Below are 21,364 nucleotides of genomic sequence, written 5' to 3'. Positions count from 1 at the left end.
CTTGAAGGAGGAGCAGCTTCAGAAATGGACCGGCGCCTCAGAACCTTGTCGGTGTTACGAGGTACAGATCCAAAGCGCCACGTTGTAGCCAACGGCTCAATAATGAGGGTGGTCGTGCAATGTCAGTGAATGGCTACCTATGCCAAGCGGGTGGCTTCATTGACTTTTAGTTAGTTTAGTTTTTTCGAAGCAGAATCCCCCCCCTGCCAATGTTCTTCACAAAATAATATTGCTCATGCCTTGTCACTGAGGTGCTGGAGCTTGTGGTCCAGCTGATGGGCTTTGTGCTGCACTTCCTCCAAAGATTTGTTCTGAGCTGCCATGGCACGGAGGAACTTGTCTTCAGTCGTATTGAGCAGGTCTTCAGCGAAGGAGCGGCTTTGCTTGGACCCTTCCACGGGACTTTGGGGACCGGACACTGACGCGTTGCATTTCTCCTCCGCCTCTGATGATTCCCGATAGTATTTCTTCACTTTTTTGTACTGATCTGTGGAGACGCAAGAGAGGTACATTTGATGAGGTTTTGGCGATCTCGAATGAAAGTCGCGTGTCGACAAATGACCAAAATGAGCTTTCGCCGGTGCTCAGTTGGCATCCGGATTTGCTACCTGCAAATCCGGATGCGAGGTAGTCTTCTAGCTGCTGCTGTTTAGAAGCAACCGTGGAGTTGATGTCCATCAACTGTTTCTCCATGTCGCTCAACGTCCGTCTCAGTGCGCCGTCGTCCTCTGCCGTTGCGTTCAGCTCTCGAGCGACGCCCATCAGACGCCCGTCGGTCAGCGCGATCTCCGCCCTGGAACACGGGTACCATTGACCTTATGTCATCCAATATGTGCATGTACGGATGCACAAACCTGCGGCGCACAATGCCACTTTTCAATATTGTGTCGGTTCAACTAACCTTGCGGCGCATTCGGCCATTGATTTTCTATACGGCTTGTCCTCATTAGGGCGGAGAGTGAGCCGACGAGCAGGCGACATAACATTATATAGCTAGCTAAGGTTTGGACGCAAAAATGCCGCCGTGCGGTTGATTCACGCTCTAAAGCTTCGGTAAACGTTGGTTTGTGCACGCGAATGAACGTTGACAACGGTGACGGGCCGCTTCAAGACGGCAAGGTGCGCTCGGAGGGTTGTCGTTCACATGACAAATTACACTGAAGAAGAAGAAAAAACTAACATGCTAAGAGTTCATTTTTGCGTCGTAGGGCCAAGTCACTGGGCGTGGATTATGTCAACACTACGAGAAGTTTTGTCGTTGCTGACAAAATGATGTCGGGACCGCGCTGGCAAATCGGGCCAAGAACGGAGCTGAAATCCTGTAGTCCTGGTCGAGGCGTAACCAATTGCACGCTTTAGTTCCCGATGTTACTTTTTACGGACGGCGTACCGTCCGTGCTCACCTGAGGTCATCGATGCTCTGTCCAAGCAGTTGGTGGATCATTTCGGTGTCTTCACGACCAATCAGATCTCGCACCCGTTTCAGCTTCGTCTCCAGCTCTTTGATACGGGCGTCGCCGATTCCGGGTGTGACGCCACTCTCCAGGATCTTGTCGGCGGTGTGTCGGATGTGCTCCAGGTCGCGTTTGAGCTGACACGCGATGTCGTCCCACAGCTGGAAGCAGGCGTGACACTGCACGCACTCGGGAAAAACACCAGTGAAGCCGCGGGCGCATTCGTCACAGCGCTTGCCTGCTGTGCCCTCCTTGCACTGGCACGCTCCAGTGGTTCGGTCACACTGTGCTACTTCTGAACCCCGAGGATGGCAGTTACACTCTGAAAAACACATCCATTTAGGTAGAGGACGAAGAGGTGCTCGTCGAGCTTGATTCGGTCATCCGTGGGGTCTCGAGGCCAAGCGCTGTCGCAAATCTGAATAACTGCCTAGTAATGGCCATTCGATGCCACGAGATGGCGGCAAAGCACTTAAGACGGAGAGGATCGTAAAGCATCGACTCCGTGAGCAACTAGCGGCCTGCGGGCCTCCGATTGTATCCGGCCCGCCGGATGACGTTTGTCAAGGCACGATGATGAGATTCCACGCAAACCAGTCGGCGTCCGTGGAGGACAATATTTACTTTTGAGAGACTGGAATTCAGAAGAAGTTAAACAAGGTGTCTAAACGACGAATCTATGAATAGCACCTTTAGCTATCATTGAACATGGTATCAGGTAGCTATAGCTGTCAGGTGAAATGACCTTTCTAGTCATTGAGTTACCTTGACACTGTACCCGTGGGTCTCCCCAGTGGAGCTGCTCACACTCAGTGCAATGTTTCCCTCCGAAGCCCGGGCGGCAGTGGCACTGGCCGCTGAACTGAACGAGGACAAACAGCCGCCTTTCACAACTCACCTTCAATGAAACGCGTTCAGGCTTTTCGGTAGGAGTCATGTGCATTCACCGTATTACAATGAGTTCCCATGGAATGTCGCAGGTCGCAGTTGCAGGGCTCACAGCCTCGCTCCTGACCGTAGTTCCAATGGTTAGCGGCGCACAGGTCACAGTTATGGCCGGAGACGTTCTCCTTGCATAAGCAAGCCCCGGTTTGACGGTGGCAGTCGCACTGGCCATCGCTGCAAGTTGACTGGACAGTACCGGCAGTTACGCAGGTGCAGCCTAAGATGAGAAACACCTTACCTCAAACTAGAGATCACAATCTCTTTTCACATTTTCACGGTGGATAACTTCTTTGTACAGGAATGTTCAAAAGTAGACGTGCGAGCCGTAGCTGCAACTTGGTTTACGTAGTTTCGGTATGATCGCTACATCATCTTCATTGCTCCCATATTTGTCTTCAGCGCTATCCATCTATCCATTTTCTGAGCCGCTTCTCCTCACGAGGGTGGCGGGCGTGCCGGAGCCTATCCCAGCAGTCGTCGGGCGGGAGGCGGGGTACGCCCCGAACCGGTCGCCGGCCAATCGCAGGGCACATACAAACAAACGACCATTCGCACTCACGTTCGCACCTACGGGCAATTTGAACCCCGGTCCTCAGAAGTGGGAGGCGGACGCTCTAACCGGTCTCTTCAGCACTACCGCCGATTCAAATTGCAGGACAATTTCAATGTATAACAACTTGCATCCAAAAGCCACTTCTGCAATATTTCACTCACGTCTGCAGTCGCGGGCCGAAGCATTTCCATAGTAACCCCGTTGACAGCGGGCACAAGATGGACCGTCCGTGCGGTACAGGCACTTGAGGCATTGACCTGTCCTCGGGTCACATGACTCCGGGTCCTGAGTGTCTATGTTGCCGCTGCACTCGCACGGAAGGCACCGACCGCCAGTTTGCTCAGGGTCGCCGTAGTAACCAGGGGCGCACTGGTCACAGCGAGGCCCTAGGTTGGAAAAGAGGCGAGGAGTTCATACAGAATGTTTGTGCACCGTTCAAGGGAGGTTCTGTGCATTAGCATAGTCATCATTACAGATACACACGATCACGACTTTGCCAACACTCGCGCATTTTTTAAGATCATTTTGCAAAGATTATTTGGAGTTTAAAAAGGGGCTTGCCTCCTTTGAATGGGGTCGGCGTGTGCAAATTCCTTACATGAGTCAATTGTCATTTCGATTTTTTGGTTATTATTATACACAAGTGCATTAGTCAACGATACAGTAGGTCGGTATGAGTCCCACTTTCCTGTTTTTCATTGTTGATTGTTTTTTTTTTTTTACTCCTCTGATTGGCTAAAACTGCAATACAGTTAGGGGTTATACGTGTTGCTTTGAAAATCATTTGACAGCCTAGCCTGCACGTGCTTTTTGGACATTTTTTTTTTCTTTGCATGAGATCATCCTCATTCAGCCCAAACATGTTGAGGTCAGCAAACAAACACAAATATTGTACTTCCTGGCTTTGATTTCCTCAACTGGCATGCACTTCTTTTTTTCCACGTTGAGTAGCTTTGGGTCCTGAATGCACTGTGCTGCATAAAGCAGTACTACAGTTCTCTTCTCACTCTGTACACTTCATCTTTACGGACGTGGTGGCGGAGCGTGTGTCATGACATCTATAACAATAAGTGTATCAGTATCAGTCACTGTAAAGGTCATTATAGCCACCTAGCGGCATCATCTGGTGTCGTTCCCCCGAGGGCAAGTGATTCCTCGTGGTGCAGCATTTATGAATTCAAGTACATAAAGTACCTGGTGATTAACAGAGGCACACCATTCTTAAGAGAGTAGGATACCACTTGAGGATTTATAGTATGACAAAAATGTATCATTTGAGCCACTACAATGTGGCAGCTCACCAGCATAGCCTCGCCTGCAGTCGCACATAATGAGGTTTGAAGAGCGGTCGGCCCGGCAGGAGTGGCCGTTAAAGTTATCCGAATCGGGATTACCGGGGCAGGAGCAGGGGCGACAGCGGTCCCCTGAGCCGAGAGTCGGGTTGCCAAAGAATCCATCCTGACACCTGAGCCAATCCGGTGAATCGAGTTATTTACCATCCCCGAGACGGTACATCGGCCACACGTCGCGCTCACCGTTCGCAGAGATGGCCGGCTGTGTAGTCTCGGCATTCTCGACACTCGCCAGTTTGGGGGTCGCAGCTGTTTGCGTGGCCGTTACACTGACAGAGGCCGCAGCTCGGGAAGCCCCACCGGCCGGGTCGGCAGTCGGAGCACCGGCGCCCGCTCGCTCCCTCCCTGCACTGGCACTGGCCGCTAACGGGCTCACATTTGCGGCTCAGTGAACCCTCTGAATGACAGTCGCAGGCTGCAAAGGAAGAGGGTTTGAACCATTCATATTCAAGTCAAATACAGCTTCAACATTATTGCTTTACCAGTAAATGAAGTTCACTTCAGTTGATCATTCGCTTTGAGCCGGGCTATAAAGGTCATAATAACACAAAGGCCCTTCGGTCGTAAGTTGCAAGTAAATCATCGGGATATATCCTGCGATAAATCGTGTTGGAAAAAATCTTTACATCCTTCCTTTCTTCAGTGTTAAGAGATTTGTACAACGACTTCCTATATTTCAGGTCGGAGGCTTTGCCGGTCAAGTTACTTAAGTTTGATTTGAAATGAAAGCCACGGTACTGAAGCCTTTTATTTCCAAGCCAATCAGCTGATTAAAATGAAATAAAAGAGTCAAAAACAACATACAATATGATCTTTTACAAAACGCTATAAGGCCATTTGAATTATTTGGAGAAAAACCCAGAGCAGCAAATTGAATGCTATCCTGTTAAAAAAAAATCATCGGCTCAGTCTGAACCTGTTCAAAGTTTTCAGTCTGTGCACAATATATTGCATGGAAAGATCACCCAATCATGTTGAAATGTGCCTTACATCTCGTTTCGGAAGAGTTCTTCAAATACAATCAATATTTACACATTTTGTTATATTGTTATTCAGTCAGTAGTTCAATTCAAAAGGTCCAACTCATATTATACACATCCGTCAAACATACAGGCAAATCCTTTTCAGAGGGCCAGTTCCTACCTAGCGTCTATATCGGAAACATTTGCACTTTACGCAGTACAGAAAACGGACGGATGGCTGTTCATTCATCCATCCGTCCATCCTTCCTTTTCATCAAAATGGACACTCTGTAGTGTTGCCCCGTTGTGGGCCTAATAAGGGTCATCTCATCTTGCACTTTTGAAATTCAACTACTCAACTAAATGACTTGTGCACCTATGGTCACATTTATTGTGATGCAGCTGTGCATGTAATACAATCGATCTTTGTTTACAAAAAAGATAGTGAAGTTCAAAAGTCTTATGTACTACATGAGAGTCACTCGTCTGACTATTCCTGACGGATCTCACCCAGTGACTTTGGGAATTGTGAGTCTGTCTCGACAGTGTATGTTCTCTGTGATTGATCGGTGACCAGTCCGGGGTGTAGCCTGCATACGTTATTCAAGTTTGGAAGTCTTTTGCACGTTACGAACGGCAATTATTGCTTGATTTTAAGGGAGGCATGCAGTATGTCACACCATTGCATTAGGCTCACGGCGCATGAAGAAATGTCCCACAGCGGGCGCATGTTTGTGACTCACCAGTACAACCATCGGCTCCAAAGCCATAGGTTCCCGGAGCGCACCGATCGCAGCGTCGACCCATCACGTCGGGCTTACAGCGGCACTGACCTCCGACCCTATCGCACTCGCTCGAGAGGGAGCCTTGAGGATCACACCGACAGGCTGGACGTACGTAACACAAGGGAGACAGACCGCCCTTACCCAAAGAGCAACGACGACGCACGTATGAGCGAGCGGATGTGCGATCGTGCGGCCTACGCACGCAGCGCGCCGTTGTGAACGATGGCCGAAATGCCGCAGATGAGCTCGGAGCACACGTCGGCCAAGGCGGGCATTGGCGTGATCAAAAAGGAATCCAGACACATGTAGCGAATCATCTCCTCACGTCGCAGCTCTCCCTCAATCTCATTGCCTTGGAAACCAGGAAGCTCGGTGTGTTTGGGGATCAGAACCAACTGTTATCGGAGAAAGCAAAATTCAATAAAAGCACGGCGCTAGGTTTACTGTGCAGCGAAGCGAGTCGAAGTTCTTCTTTCTTCTTATTTTATGTCACTTATTCGTGACTTGCGCACGACTTGAATCGTACGACGTATGCGGGCACCGTCGTACGGGCCGGAAATGGGGCTTTACTCAAGGTAGAGGAAACAGCAACATATGTACAATTCTCCCAGGGACTCCAACAAATGCCCGTTAGACATTAAAACACTTTGATGACAGAGTGGGTAATTGTTATTTTTTCAAATATTGATGCATGAAGAATAAAGATGGGCTACAGAAAAGGGGCACTTTCACTTTTCACGCACGCAAAGTACTGGTAAGGAAGAATGCATATCCCTCATTCAAAATCGAGGCCCATGTATCAAAAAGAGAACCAAAAACATGACGACTAATAGAACGGAGCCACGCGGGGGTTGCCGTCTCAACTTACCGAATCGATAAGAACGAAGGCCGTGAGATGTCTGTGTGTCACTCCGTGGCGCTGGAAGCGGATGGCCACCACGTAATGATTATTTGGCTCAAAACAGAAGGGCCTCGGCATCTGGATGTATCTGAAAGACGACCACATACGGTACGGTGTGGGAATTTACGCACACTTGTGAGGTCAAACATCCCTGATGTTGGAATTGGGAGAGGCTCTGCTGGCTCTATGTTGTAGTTCACGTCTAAAGTATTTGATGGACCGGTTCTTCCAGAAGTAGTGACAAACTGTTCCCACAAGGTTGGATGCATAAATGTGTCCGCACTGGCTAAGAGAAAGAAGGACTGTTCAGGAAAAGTTCAACTGACGTGCATGCTCACTTCACCGACGTGAGCCTCCTTCCTCTCTCTTTGTGTTTTTGAAGTCACTGTGCTAATGAGTCCTGGCTGTTGGACCGACCGCGGTGGAAACCGGAAGGCAACATTTCCATTCAGGCAGAGGCCGGCCTCTTAGTTCCACATGAATAAAGGTTCTCAAAAGGCTCTTTAGAACTTTGAAACTTGGGAGTCAAGTTGGGCTTCTCAGTTATATTGGACACCTGCACCTACTTTGTCCACTTTCAAATGAATGCAGCACCTCGACTACAGCGGCGTTTTTTGACGCGCAGCACAAAAATACCACTAATGTGGGACAAAAAAAATCAACAATGATCAACTATTCTAATTGTCGAATAATAGTTATAATAATAATAAGAAGAATATTTACCAGACTGTACCATTCTCTTTTTGCCTCTAACAGTTCCATTTTTTGGGGGGGTTTAAGCTTGAAGCTTCATCAAACAAAGCTATTGCCACCCTGGAATACCACCACGGCTGACTCTTATTGCACAGGCTTTTGGTATGTTTGCCCTGCTAGGAGAGACTCAATAGTTAAGTGGAGCACAGTCAGGTAAGAATACAAATACCTGACTCCCAGGGTGGTGCAGGCCAGGGCAAGTTTAAGTGACAACAATGTCATGACGCAACTGTTCCTGAGCTTTAAAACTACACAAAGTCCCATTAAGACTCGCTTTAGTGACTTGAGCACGCATTGACGGCTGCGAGATCTCTCAGGCTGACAATGCACGCGCTCAGTACGCTTACAAGCCCCCTACAAAATCTAGCTTTTTATAGTTGACAAGCATAACCAATACAGTAAGAAATCAGTTTATTTCAGCATAGAAACGACGAGTAGAGCAGACTAAAATAGATGATCCAGGGCATGTGCCACAAGTTTTGACCAGGAAGAATACCCGTCTTTATTGGAACATTGCTTATAATTGTCACAGTACCCTTCTTCCCATGGGCTCACCGCCTGTGGGAGGGGCCATTGGGGTCGGGTGCAGTGCGAGCCGAAGGCGGGGACCTTGGCGATCCGACCCCCGGCTACAGAAGCTGGCTCTAGAATACGTGGAATGTCACCTCCCTGGCAGGGAAGGAGCCCGAGCTGGTGTGCGAGGTCGAGAAGTTCCCACTCGATATAGTCCGACTCGCCTCCACGCGCAGCTCGGGCTCTGGTACCAGTCCTCTCGAGAGGGGTTGGACTCTCTTCCCCTCTGGAGTTGTCCACGGTGAGAGGCGCCGAGCAGGTGTGGGTATACTTATTGCTCCCCGGCTCGGCGCCGGTACGTTGGGGTTCACCCCGGTGGACGACAGGGTAGCCTCCCTCCGCCTTCGGGTGGGGGGACGGTTTCCGGTGAGGGTTGGACTCCGCCAAGGCTGCCCTTTGTCACCGATTCTGTTCATAACTTTTATGGGCAGAATTTCTAAGCGCAGCCGAGGCGTAGAGGGGGTCCGGTTTGGTGGCCTGAGTATCGCATCTCTGCTTTTTGCAGATGATGTGGTTCTGTTGGCTTCATCAAGCCGTGACCTCCAACTCTCACTGGAGCGGTTCGCAGCCGAGTGTGAAGCGGCCGGGATGAGAATCAGCACCTCCGAATCTGAGACCGTGGTCCTCAGTCGGAAAAGGGTGGCGTGAGATCCCGCCCCAAGTGGAGGAGTTCAAGTATCTTGGGGTCTTGAACGGAACGGGAGATCGACAGGCGGATCGGTGCGGCGTCTGCAGTATCGATCCGTTGTGGTAAAGAAGGAGCTAAGGCGGAAGGCGAAGCTCTCGATTTACCGGTGGATCTAAGTTCCTACCCTCACCTATGGTCACGAGCTGTGGGTCCTGACCCAAAGAACAAGATCCCGGATACAAGCGGCCGAAGTGGGTTTCCTCCGCAGGGGCATCTGATTCGGACGCCTCCCCGGTGAGGCGTTCCGGGCACGTCCCACCGGGAGGAGACCCCCGGGGACGACCCAGGACACGCCGGAGAGACTTTTCGGCTGGCCCGGGAACGCCTCGGGATGCCCCGGAAGAGCTGGATGAAGTGGCTGGGGAGAGGAAACTCTGGGCCTTCCCGCTGAAGCTACTGCCCCCGCGACCCGACCTCGGATAAGCGGTGGATGGATGTACAGTACCTCCTGTATTGTAGACTGAAACATGGGTGTTAATACAAATATAAGTGGCTTTCTGAACACCCTGTAAAATGATCATGGAAACAACTGGAACCAACTCATTTTCATGTACTTGTGCTTATTTTTTCACATTATATTTAACTGATTAATACAGGAATAGCCAACGTTCTAAATGTATAGTTAATTAGAACACTATCGATTACGCTACAAATGTGGAACAACAATCAAAATGGAAAATATGATATAGGAACTTCCCATTGTCTGTTGCCATTTTGAAATGACTTAAATGAGTGAACTTGCCTTGCCAGAGCTAGTTTTTAGGATGCACTTGGTCAAGTGGAAGAGATAAATAATCCCAGAGCGGCTGAAAGCGGGCATAGTGGCACCTGAGGCACGACTCGGAATACTGGGGCAATTGTCCAATCCTGCCCCCCAAAAAGTCAAAGTGTTTCGCTACCTGCTGCGGTGCGGCAAGGTGACTGTGTAGAGCTGCTCAGTTGGTAGAAGGTTTCCGCAGCGGAGACTGGAAGGGAGGTTCACAGATGTTATACTAACCATGGCCTCCCAGTCCTCTGTGGACTAAACACAAACGAGCATATCAAAGACCAAGAGAGCTTTTAGTTTCAAAGGACTTTTCTAAAAGGAACAAAAATGATGCCGGCGATGCACAAACCTCAGGCTCATAACGGATCATGATGTCGTACTCCATGGCGTAGGGAACGTTGTCAACATTGAACACCAGGCCAGCACCGTCTTTGACCCGGGCGAATCCAGGTCCGGTCCAAGTCACTGTGTGACTTTGGGTGACCTCTCTATAAACGGTCCTCACATCCGGCTTGGAAAAAAGACAACACAGTATGTCAAATGATGTATTTTTGGTCCAAACGTTTGATATCGCAAAAAGCTGGAATTTGACCTATGCGTGTGTTTGGGTACATTACACTCTACAGTTCATGGGGGCTCTTTGTGAACTAACGACAAGTTAAGTTGAAAGTCATAACAATTTGAAATGGAGCCGTTTTGGGAACTAAGGGCTCTCTCATTCAACAGAGGCATCAAGGAACGACCGGTGGATTTCTGATCCTCGGGCATGAATGAAAGATTCTATCATACTGTCTGTTGGAGCTGGCGGATCCGCCTCAGCGCTGCGCGGTGTTGTTGTGGGTCGGCCATACGGCGGTGGCGCCTGTGTCTTCTCAGCTGATTATTGAGGTGCTGAACGCAGTCGGTTTCTGCCTGAGGTCGAACTTTGCCCTTGGAGAGAAGGGGAGAAGGCAAGTGAATTCAAAATCTATTTTCTTAAAATGCCAAACAAACAGTGGAAGCTCTATGCCCAAAAGTCATGCAAATGTGAATTTGGCCACCACATTTTTATAATATCTGTTCGAAGAAGGCCTTATACACTTTAGAACGGTGTGCAAATTTCTGACAAGGAAGACGAGTGTCTTGTCCAACAACCCGATGTCTGAAAAGGTGCAGGGAGAGCCGTCATTCATAAAGCGGCATGACACGGTTCAGTGCAGAAAACTACTCATTATCTGCATTACCTCACTTAGTCCACAACTGTAGGAAGAGTGAGAAGCTTCGCTCTCCCTATGCTCAGAGCATGCCATCATTACCCATGAGCATCCGCCAGAAGATAAGGCCCGGAAGGCACTTCCCCTCAGAGTTCGTGTCCTGCACCGCTGCCTCATTGGCAATTTGAAGTCAGCACTTGCCGTTTGTCACATTCCGGGCAATGTTGTGAGAGTGTGGATGAAAAGGGTCTGTCTGAGCTTGCCCACAGGGATGAACTTGGAAGTGGAAAGAGTGGCGTGGGGGGGATGGATGAGGGGAGAGGAAACAGACTGGCTTCAGATTACAGGTGGGTGGAAATAGAAGAAGCTGGAACGTAAAAGTGGGTTGAGCGGTGATGGTTAGAATTATTCAATAAAATGGAATCTATGAAGTCAAACAAATGGCCAAAGTGACTTTGGCTTTTTCACAATAGCACACACGCTGCTCAAAACCTTTGGGACACAAAGGCTGGATTTACATGGTTCAGGTGACGGCGGCCGGTTAGAGCATCTGCCTCGCAGTTCTGAGGACCGGGGTTCAATCCCCGCTCCCGCCTGTGTGGAGTTTGCATGTTCTCCCCGTGCCTGCGTGTTTCCTCCCACATCCCCAAAACATGCATGGTCGGTTCATTGACAACTCTAAATTTGCCCGTAGGTGCGAATGTGAGTGCGAATGGTTGTTTGTTTGTGTGTGCCCTGCGATCGGCTGGCGACCGGTTCGGGGCGTACCCCGCCTCCTGCCCGACGACAGCTGGGATGGGCTCCGGCACTCCCGCAGCCCTCGTGAGGAGAAGCCGCTCATAAAAAATGGATGGATGGATGGATGGATGGATGCAGGGTTCCGGTGACGCAATGCAGATTGTTTTGCTTTCCAGTGGCCCAATTCAAATATGCGCCCCGGCAGTGTTAATAGGGAATACATTCAGATTGTAATCAGGCCTCTTCCTGATGTCGGTGCAACTCTGATCTATATCGGATAACTATCAATGTGAGCGCACCAGAAACGCACAGATCGGCTTTACCCCGTCGGTGCGAGCTTGAAGTCATCGAAATACATCGATTGGTAATGTACAGCGGGTAAGTATTCAGACCCCCTTACATTTGTCACTCTTGGTTATATTGCAGCCATTTGCTAAAATCATTTCAGTAAAATGTGTTTTCCTCATTCATGTACACACAGCACCCCACATTGACAGAAAAAAATTGAAAGAATTGTTGACATTTTTGCAGATTTATTAAAAAAGAAAAACAGCCAGAAGTATTTAGAGCCTTTGCTCGGTATTGAGTCGACGCACCCTTTTGAGCTCCTACAGCCGGGAGTCTTTTGGGGAATGATGCAACAGGTTTTTCACACCACTGGATTTGGGGGTCCTCTGCCATTCCTCCTTGCAGATCCTCTCCAGTTCTGTCAGGTTGGATGGTGAACATTGGGGGACAGCCATTTTCGGGTCTTTCCAGAGATGCTCCATTGGGTTTAAGTCAGGGCTCTGGCTGGGCCATTCAAGAACAGGGTCATTGTCTTGTCGGAAGGTGAACCTTCGGCCCAGTCTGAGGTCCTGAGCACTCTGGAGGAGGTTTTTATCCAGGATATCCCTGTTCTTGGCCGCATTCATCTTTCCTTCGATTGCAACCGGTCTCCCTGTCCCTGCAGCTGAACAACACCCCCACAGCATGATGCTGCCACCACCGTGCTTCACTGTTGGGACTGGATTGGACAGGTGACAGGTTTTCTCCACACATGCCACTTAGAATTAAGGCCAACAGTTTCTATCTTGGTCTCATCAGCCCAGAGAATCTTATTTCTCACCATCTTGGAGTCCTTCAGGTGTTTGTTTTTTGGGCAAACTCCATGCGGGCTTTCATGTGTCTTGCTTCCGTCGGGCCACTCTGCCATAAAGCCCCGACTGGTGCAGGGCTGCGGTGATGCTTGACTTTCTAGAACTTTCTCCCATCTCCCGACTGCATCTCTGGAGCTCAGCCACAGAGATCTTTGGGTTCTGCTTTACCTCTCTCACCGAGGCTCTTCTCCCGATTGGTCAGTTTGACCAGATGGCCAGCTCTAGAAAGGGTTCTGATCGTCCCAAACCTCTTCCATTTCAGGATTATGGAGGCCACTGTGCTCTTAGGAACCTTAAGTGCAGCAGACATTTTTTTGTAACCTTGGCCAGATCTGTGCCTTGCCACAATTCTGTCTCTGAGCTCTTCAGGCAGTTCCTTTGACCTCGTGATTCTCATTTGCTCTGACATGCACTGTGAGCAGTAAGGTCTTATATGGACAGGGGTGTGGCTTTCCTCATCAAGTCCAATCAGTATCATCAAACACAGCTGGACTCCAATGAAGGTGGAGAACCGTCTCATGGATGATCAGAAGAAATGGACAGCACTCGAGTTCAATATATGAGTTCTCACAGATAAGGCTCTGAATACTTATGGCTGTGTGATATTTCAATTTTTCTTTTTTAATAAATCTGCAAAAATGTCAACAATTCTTTCCATTTTTTTCTGTCAATATGGGGTGCTGTGTGTACATTAATGAGGGAAACCAATAACTTCAATGATTTTATGCATGCTAGGTTAATTGACGACTCTAAATTGCCCGTAGGTGCGAATGGTTGTTTGTTTGTATGTGCCCTGCGATTGGCCGGCGACCGGTTCGGGGCGTACCCCGCCTCCTGCCCGACGACAGCTGGGATGGGCTCCGGCACGCCCGCGACCCGCAAAATGGATGGATGGATGAATACCTTCCGTACCCACTGGTTATACACACACGTCTGCCCAAACGACACAAACAGACGCATCAAAAAAACTGCTGATCTACAATAAAAACATTGAAAACTGAATATGGTCTGATTGTGCTCCATTCGCGATGTGTTGATAATGAAATAAGCAAAATGGCTGGAAATGTAAAGAAAGGGTATTCAATTGCAATTGGGCACTTGGACCTGCAGTCCAGAAACAACATCGGTGGAGTCAAAACAAACGTTCATCTGTTGTAGTCATAACATCTTGCAGGACTTAACGTTTCCTCCTAGCTGCACGGTGATGCTATCACAAGGTCGGACCATATTTAGACTGCCATAGTTGAATGTTTCAAGGAGGACGGCGGTCCGTACTCTCCTCACGGCAGTCGGAAGAAAACCCTTTGGGCGGTCATAAGGACACGCCACGTGCTCGAGCGAGCGTCAACGTAAAAAAGCGGTTCGCTCACAGGTAGAGCGGAGTCAATCGGCGAGCGTCCGGTGGCCTCTTCGGCCTCGTATTTGTAGAAGTCCAGCGGGGCGCAGAAATAGCCAGGCTGCACCTCGGAGCACCGTCGACCAATCAGATGGCTCCTGCAGTCACACTGTCCGTTCTCCATCATGCACCTTTGATAAAAAACAGATGACAACGCCAAAACACACACCAAACGTATACAATCTCAACATGGGAGTACCGATTTGTAGGAAGTTTACCTCTTGTTGATGGCTCCTCCGAAGTCACAGTCACATTGTCTACAACCAGCTAGGTCATTACTGAGACCCCAGTATTCAGGCTGGAAAGAAAGAGGACAGTTGCAATGTGCAACTACATCATAGAATCTGATGTAAAATGAATGCTAACTAACAGGCATGTCAATGAGCAGCATTGAACTCCGTGTGTACCAACCAGACACTGGCCGCAGTAGCGACCGGTGACGTATCTTTTACAGGAGCAGTCGCCGCTGATCTGGTCGCATGGGGCTCCCATCGTGATGATGCCACGAGGATCACAGTTGCAAGCTGGTGGCCAGCGCACGCACACACACACAAATATGCAATCACAAAAAGGTCTGAAATAGTGACACGACGCACCAAGTGTTCACTCATCGAGACCATTGACGTTGTTGTACTGTGTGTAATGATCGATATGGGAGGTAAATACTCTGCTGCGGCCACATAGGGTCACAGGGTTGCTGGACAGAGTCGTTACAGCAGACAGACAGTCAAAATAACCCAGTTTTAAATGGATCGTTTATTGCCTGTTCCCATTTTTAAAAAAGCCGAAATGGCAAATATGGATTCTCTTTGACGTACTTGAGCTACCTTCCGCAGTCCAAACGGTCATTGAATACTCTAACTGTCTTCGAAGCAATAACCCAAGTGTATTCCTTCTCTTGCGCTTCACTTTCCCCATTTGAAGTTCAAGCAACCTTGAATCGACCTTTGACTCGATGCTGCTCTGGGAACACCCCCCCCCCCTCATCGACCCCAAATGCAAGAGGGTAGCTCCTCGGAGCTAGAAACAGGCTACGAACACTGTCAAACATTACTTTACCACTAGTTTTCAATTCAGTACAATTGCAATATTTAAACTGATAATAAAGGAAAAGAAAAAATATGCATACGCACGCTGACAACCCAGCGGGTCGTTCTGGCTGAGTCCAAAGTAGCCCTCCTTGCAGTCGTCGCAGCGCAAGCCTTTGACGTTGGCTTTGCAGCGACACTGTCCAGTGATCATGCCCGCGTCTGGGTCGGTGTGGCTGTCGCACATTCCTCCCTCCATTGAGCCCACAGGGTCGCAGTCGCAGGCTGCCAAACACACAAACGTTCACATCCCTTCATCACTCACATTGGTATTTCGATGCACGCGTGCATACAGTGCGTTATTATCACTGACGAAGAGCTTTTAGAAATTGGTTCAATTTGGTGGAGGTTTACACCCAAAATGAGCAATTATACCCAATATTAAAAAGATCAATACGGAAGAACCGGTCACGGGTGTCCGCACATTATACACTTCTGAAATACGTACCTTTGAGCATTCATGTTGCTTTTACTTTTAAGTGTGTACAGGAAAAATGATCAATTCAATGCTTGACTCACCAACACAAACCTGCGGGTCTCTGATATCCCTATTCGAGTCTTGATAGTAGAAAGGTTTGCACATCTCACAGTTGCGTCCCATGGAGTTGTGCAGACAGTCATCGCACACTCCTCCGCTGAAGTTGCCGGTGGCCAAATACACGGCCATGTCAAAGTGACACCGGTTCGAGTGGCCGTTGCAGTTACACACTGTAGAATCGAGCAAATGACGCAAAAGGTGCTTCATAAAAGCCTTAGACGGGATTATGCAGCAGCCTAACCACGCAAATAATATATTGGAATTGCAATTACAGTCAAATGTAGAATTCCTCTCAATTGTAAAATTGGTACACAGACCACAAAAAAAAAAAGACTAAAAAGTCACACAAATCGTTGAAGGAAAACCAGGAGCAAAATTCAAAAAAGAAGCATATCTCATCATTGTCATCTTTGAAAGCAATGAAGTCAACACATGTGTTTTGCCGTGTCTTGATGACGGTGATGCCGCCGTACAAGTGTACCAGCGATGGCAAAGAGGAGAAATATGATAAGGGCCAGGAATAAGTAACATAGCGACACAAGTGGTACACACGGTTTGCTCCAATCCTTTATGTCTCAATATACATTCGGATGACAAATAAAGAAATATACACTGCAATCTAGTCAACCCTCCACTGTGTCCTAACTCAGTTGTCTCTGATAGATGTATACGAAGATTTCAACAAAATTGACACCGTCAGAAGTGAAAGAGGTCAAGTCATTGCTAAAACTTTCAGGATCTTGAAACAACACGGACACAACAACATACGTAAATCTGTCTTTGACACGGAGTTACTCCGCAAAACGCCTTCCTTTCCGCAAAAAAAGTCAGCCATGTCCGAGTTGTTTTGTGTCTCTACCTCTGCAGGTGTGCGGGTTTTCTGCCTCAGCCGGTCTCCACGGCAGGTCGTGGTGGAAGTCTTGGCAACGCTCACAGTTCAGGCCCTCTGTATTGTGTTTGCAAACACACCGACCGTGGATCTGGCCAAATTAAAGAATGGGTCAATTTCACAAGCACATAAAATGATCGCAACACGCCAAACGTGGCGTGACAATCTTGTCTTATTTTGGGGCCATGTTGAGATCTTAAGTATTGTTACAGAGATACCAAATTTGGATCCAATTCAAATTAACTGCGGGGACAAAAACCAATCTCGGCAGAGGTAAAAACCAAAAACCATTGTCATCCCACCATGCCGTTCTCTCGCGTCTCAACTCCCGGCACTGGGGCGCACTCCGAGGCGTGTCCGTAACAAAAGCAGCTTCCTCTGACCACCAGCTCGTAGATGGCGTAGTAATATTTTTGGAGGACGTCAGAGCGTCTGTCTAGAAGGTCGTCTCCCAGAGTGTTCAATTTGGTGAAGTTAATGCGCAGGTTGGTGATACGCAGGAGCTCTAGTAAAGACAAATAATCCAATAATTGTTTATGAGCAAAAATTACAATGCGTTAAGGTAAAACTATTTTGTCAAAACAAAGTTTGGTACAAGGAATGTTTGACGATATTGTATATTATAGATTTGGGGTTGTGGAACATAAAATCAAGGACGCGAAATCACAATAAGGCCTTGTTTCTCGATGACGCCTATTATTAACGTAGAAGCAATTCAATCGAATCAAATAATCAACTTCCTGGCTGAGAAAAGGAATGTCAAACGTACGGCCCGTGAGCTCAAACTGGCCTGCTAGGGGGTACAATCGGGCCCTCAGAATGAATTTGAAAGTGAAAAAATATGACATGACATTGTGGCTATGGGGACTACTGATCATTTTGAGAATGATTACGCTAATGTGTGAATTGGAGTGGTAATAATTCCGACGTCTTCATAAATGTATTACATTTTTAAGTGTGGAGTTATGATGCGCACATAAATGACAAGATGAAGCAACATTTGTTGTGTTAAATGATTCTTTTTTTTTTTTTTTTAACCCATTCATCGAGCACATTTCGTTACACTGGTAAACCTCCAATTGTTGAGATTTTGAAATCACTTTTACTTTAGGAAATGAAGAAAGAAAGATTCCATTTCAAGGTCACACTGTCATCATGCTAAACCTTTTCTTCACTGAAAAGACATTTTTAACTTTTGTCCAACTGTAAAAATTGGTCAACAACTGTTAATATTAGAAGAAAACCAGAATACAGTGGCCACCAAGAGAGCTTGGTTCCTATGTTCACCTGCATTATTCGATGTTTACCTTACCTTGAATGTCCAAGCTGTAAGGGTCTTTCACGTGAATGGCAGGATCCAGCACTTTGTAAATGACCTTAGATGGGAACAAAAAAAAAGGGACAAGAGAGAATTCAATGAATTTGTGAGGTAAGAGAACCTCCTATTCAATTTACTGACGTCAACGCTGCCACCGGGATAACATGCATGTCCAAAAAATAGATTCAAAGATCCTGTTAACCCCAATCAAGGTGGTCCTTCTTTTGCCAGGTATTTTTGTGTTTCGGGGGCATGTTGGTGGAAAAACCTCTCAGCTATGTCAACTTCCCTGAAGCTTTCCTGCTTCTGTCGCCTATCACACGTCCACCTTGAGCCGCGACACATATTCAAGGCTTCGGCATTCAACTCAATTGAAAATGTGCTCCAGCTTCTTTCTCATCCACAGCTTTATTTTGGTTCCGCACGTATATATTTCTGCAAAATAGCCAAGATGCTACAGTCCAGAATCTGTCGTAGCGCGCCGCTTAGACAGGGAGACCCTCCGCAGCTTACCTCCCCGTCGGTGGAGGGCTCGATGTCGGAGTAGCGTTCCTCACAGATGACGTCGTTGATATGGTGCAGGCCGTTCGAGGGGATACCGTGAAAGGTCTTGGTGCAGTTCGAAGCGAAGTAGCGGTACGGACGCCACGTACGTCCAAAATCAGCTGAACGCTCAATGATCATAGCTGCTGGGCGGAAAGTCTGCGGGGGGAAAACTCTGATGATTGCTCATATTTCAACTGAAGATCCCATTCCTTTAGTTACCTCATATGCAAAGGGAACCCAACGCACCCAACGTGATCACTGCATACAGTCACTTTATAGGCCTTTATATACCTTATTTGGTAACTAAAACAAGAGTCATTATGATAGCGATCGTTTGATTTGACTAAAAAGAAACACACACATGATATATAATTTTCTCATCTGGGGTTGCAATGTGAAATTTCCATTTGTGTCCTGTACAAAGTTAAAATTGAGCTTAGTCCAAATCGTTTTTATTTCAGAAAACCCAGAATCTGAAATTTGATTTGGGGCCACTCTTAACCACCTTTCACAAACTTTCAGTCAACAAAAAAGACAAAACAAAAGTGATCATTCGAGGATTTTATGAGGCTATTATCTATAGTTCCCATTCAAAAATTACTATTGCAAATGTAGCAACAGTTATTACTATGACTCCTGCCCATAATGCAATGTTAGCCAATCAGAAGCCCAAACAAGTCAGTCTTGGCACAAAGCGAACAATGAGGGCAAATTGAGTGGCGTTACTGCCATATATTACAACGACAATGTATAATGTACAACGTAATCCTCAACACAAGAAGAAATAAACACCCTTCAGGTTAACGGAGTAACTTGGAGTCATTCGACTGTCAATCACAAGACCATCAAACGAACTCGTGCATGCAAGAGTGTGCACCTTGAACTTCAGAATGAGATGTGTGAAGTGGAATTCTGCCTCCAGGTTTAATCGAATGCTGACATTCTCTTCTCCTGTCAGAAGGACATCACTGTGGGTCAAACTTGTACTCATTCTCTCAGACAATTGATCATACTTCCACGTCATGCTTTGGACACCATTTGAGATCATGGTTTCAAACACACTACAACTGACAAATTCGAAACAGTGAAACTTAGAAATGTGCGCACACCGTTAGCAGACTGCCACCACGTGGTGTCTCCGTGACTGTCCATGAGGTAGATCACGTTGTCGATGCGGTGGCTGTTCCTGTGTCGGTACGGCTCGTACGGATGCCGGGAGTTGCAATCGAAACATTTGTCTGACTCCTGCTGGGAAAGGAGAAAAAAGAGAAAGAGAAAATCAAAGAACGATTGCCGCATGTAGGTCGCTTTGAATTGGGAGGATGAAATAACCGCTTTCAAAAGAAACGACCCCGTAACTGGAACACTTCTAGCGTGTACTACAAATACACACCGCCACATGGATTCGCCAATGTAACCGCTAGGAATGACAAAGCGCCGTAATTAGCTCCTAATAAACATTCCATTGCTGGTATGACTCAATAGAGGAGTAAAGGGGCCATGGGAAAGGCAGAAGGGTGTGGCGCATGAATGAAGGATGTGTGTGTGTGTGCGTGCGGCAACTGGGAAATGAGTAAAATAATGTGCAAGACGGAAGGGCACAGGTGAATGAAGTGGGCATGCAAGCGGAAAGGCTTCTCAACAGTTGGGGACACAGAACGGACCTGCAGAGAACGAGGTAGGCAGCAAAGGGGTTTGGAGAGGGGGGCCACGAAAAGGGGAGCAGAGTAGATGAGGCTGGCACACAGAAGCATTGGAATCCAGCCTAGAGTTTCTTCATTAGGTTGTTGTCAGGAGTGATTAAGCTGATAACAGGACTAGCAAAAGATGCTCCACTTTAATGGAATTCATTTCCTTGCATGTGCGACGACGGTGGCTTGTGTCCGACAATGCTGGATTCGCGCGACATGGTCCACGGGACATTTTCCCCAAAAATTGGGATACGCGTCATGGCAGCGTAAAGAGGAAAAAAAAAACTAAGAAAATTGGATGCCCTCACATCTGAATGTGGATACAAATCTGATGTTTCAGAAATCTGTCAATTGATGAGAATGCAGTGTCGAGTGTATAACTGCAGTTTAAAAACCATATGCATCATCAATGCAAGCCTGACATTGAAATATGCTAATCCGTGTCATACATTTGTCCAAACTAAATAAATAAACGCATTTAAAAAAAACACCCGCTCTAAATCTAAACTGCAGTGAATGCATAGACTATTAAATACAGGAAACTCGATAAAACGATATAAGCGATATCAGATAAAACGGACCGTTGGGACTGAACAATGTGTCCAAAAATAGTTTCCATTTATCACTGAAACTGCCGCCGACAGAGTCCAAAGTTCCAGAATTGGCTGCTGTTGTTTACTGGCGCTGTGGCGCAATGCAGGGAGAGAATAGGACTGATGTATTTCCGGGTCACAGATATACAATATGCCTAAATCAAGTTGCAAAAGACATGCCTCCCGTGCCTATGCGGTGGCCACGTTGAATGTGGGGCATTGACATGGCAGCCCTGTGATGATTCTATCTATTGTTTATTGTGCTTAGAGCACTACGCAGAGAGCGAGAGAGAGAGAGAGAGAGAGAGAGAGAGAGCAGCATGGCTGTGATGTTAACTCTGAGAAATACAAAACAAAAGTCTCTGGGGTCTGGAACAGTAACAGTTTTTTGTTGTTGTTTCTTTCTGCCAAGCCCGTTGCCGATTCGGAACTAGGAAGCACACTAATTCCTCGCGGCTCATGAAAGCAACTCGCCTGTGATGAGTACTGTACATCAACAATGT

General features: G+C 47.5%; 1 protein-coding gene across 3 annotated transcripts in view; it reads right to left on the bottom strand.

The window, feature by feature from the left end:
- Positions 1–21,364, bottom strand: part of lamb2l (laminin, beta 2-like) — a 44,055-nt gene that overhangs the window by 4,827 nt on the left and 17,864 nt on the right. For all 3 annotated transcript variants that reach the window (XM_061765839.1, XM_061765829.1, XM_061765850.1), the window contains exons 4-28: positions 19,687–19,822; positions 19,455–19,528; positions 18,545–18,733; positions 18,026–18,089; positions 17,016–17,218; positions 16,684–16,804; positions 15,806–15,994; positions 15,332–15,511; positions 14,610–14,722; positions 14,417–14,496; positions 14,173–14,329; positions 10,522–10,662; positions 10,082–10,243; positions 9,866–9,987; positions 6,920–7,040; positions 6,254–6,446; positions 6,010–6,153; positions 4,488–4,719; positions 4,254–4,417; positions 3,114–3,338; positions 2,402–2,616; positions 2,220–2,316; positions 1,404–1,776; positions 609–793; positions 240–487 (exon numbers count right to left, since the gene is read on the bottom strand). In XM_061765839.1, coding sequence (XP_061621823.1) covers positions 240–487; positions 609–793; positions 1,404–1,776; positions 2,220–2,316; positions 2,402–2,616; positions 3,114–3,338; positions 4,254–4,417; positions 4,488–4,719; positions 6,010–6,153; positions 6,254–6,446; positions 6,920–7,040; positions 9,866–9,987; positions 10,082–10,243; positions 10,522–10,662; positions 14,173–14,329; positions 14,417–14,496; positions 14,610–14,722; positions 15,332–15,511; positions 15,806–15,994; positions 16,684–16,804; positions 17,016–17,218; positions 18,026–18,089; positions 18,545–18,733; positions 19,455–19,528; positions 19,687–19,822 — 4,128 coding nt within the window. The remainder of the gene's footprint in view (positions 1–239; positions 488–608; positions 794–1,403; positions 1,777–2,219; positions 2,317–2,401; positions 2,617–3,113; positions 3,339–4,253; positions 4,418–4,487; positions 4,720–6,009; positions 6,154–6,253; positions 6,447–6,919; positions 7,041–9,865; positions 9,988–10,081; positions 10,244–10,521; positions 10,663–14,172; positions 14,330–14,416; positions 14,497–14,609; positions 14,723–15,331; positions 15,512–15,805; positions 15,995–16,683; positions 16,805–17,015; positions 17,219–18,025; positions 18,090–18,544; positions 18,734–19,454; positions 19,529–19,686; positions 19,823–21,364) is intronic.

The sequence above is a fragment of the Phyllopteryx taeniolatus genome, chromosome 1, assembly GCF_024500385.1.
Source record: "Phyllopteryx taeniolatus isolate TA_2022b chromosome 1, UOR_Ptae_1.2, whole genome shotgun sequence".
In the NCBI taxonomy this organism is placed as follows: Eukaryota; Metazoa; Chordata; class Actinopteri; order Syngnathiformes; family Syngnathidae; genus Phyllopteryx; species Phyllopteryx taeniolatus.
This window is presented reverse-complemented; position numbering and strand designations above follow the sequence as displayed.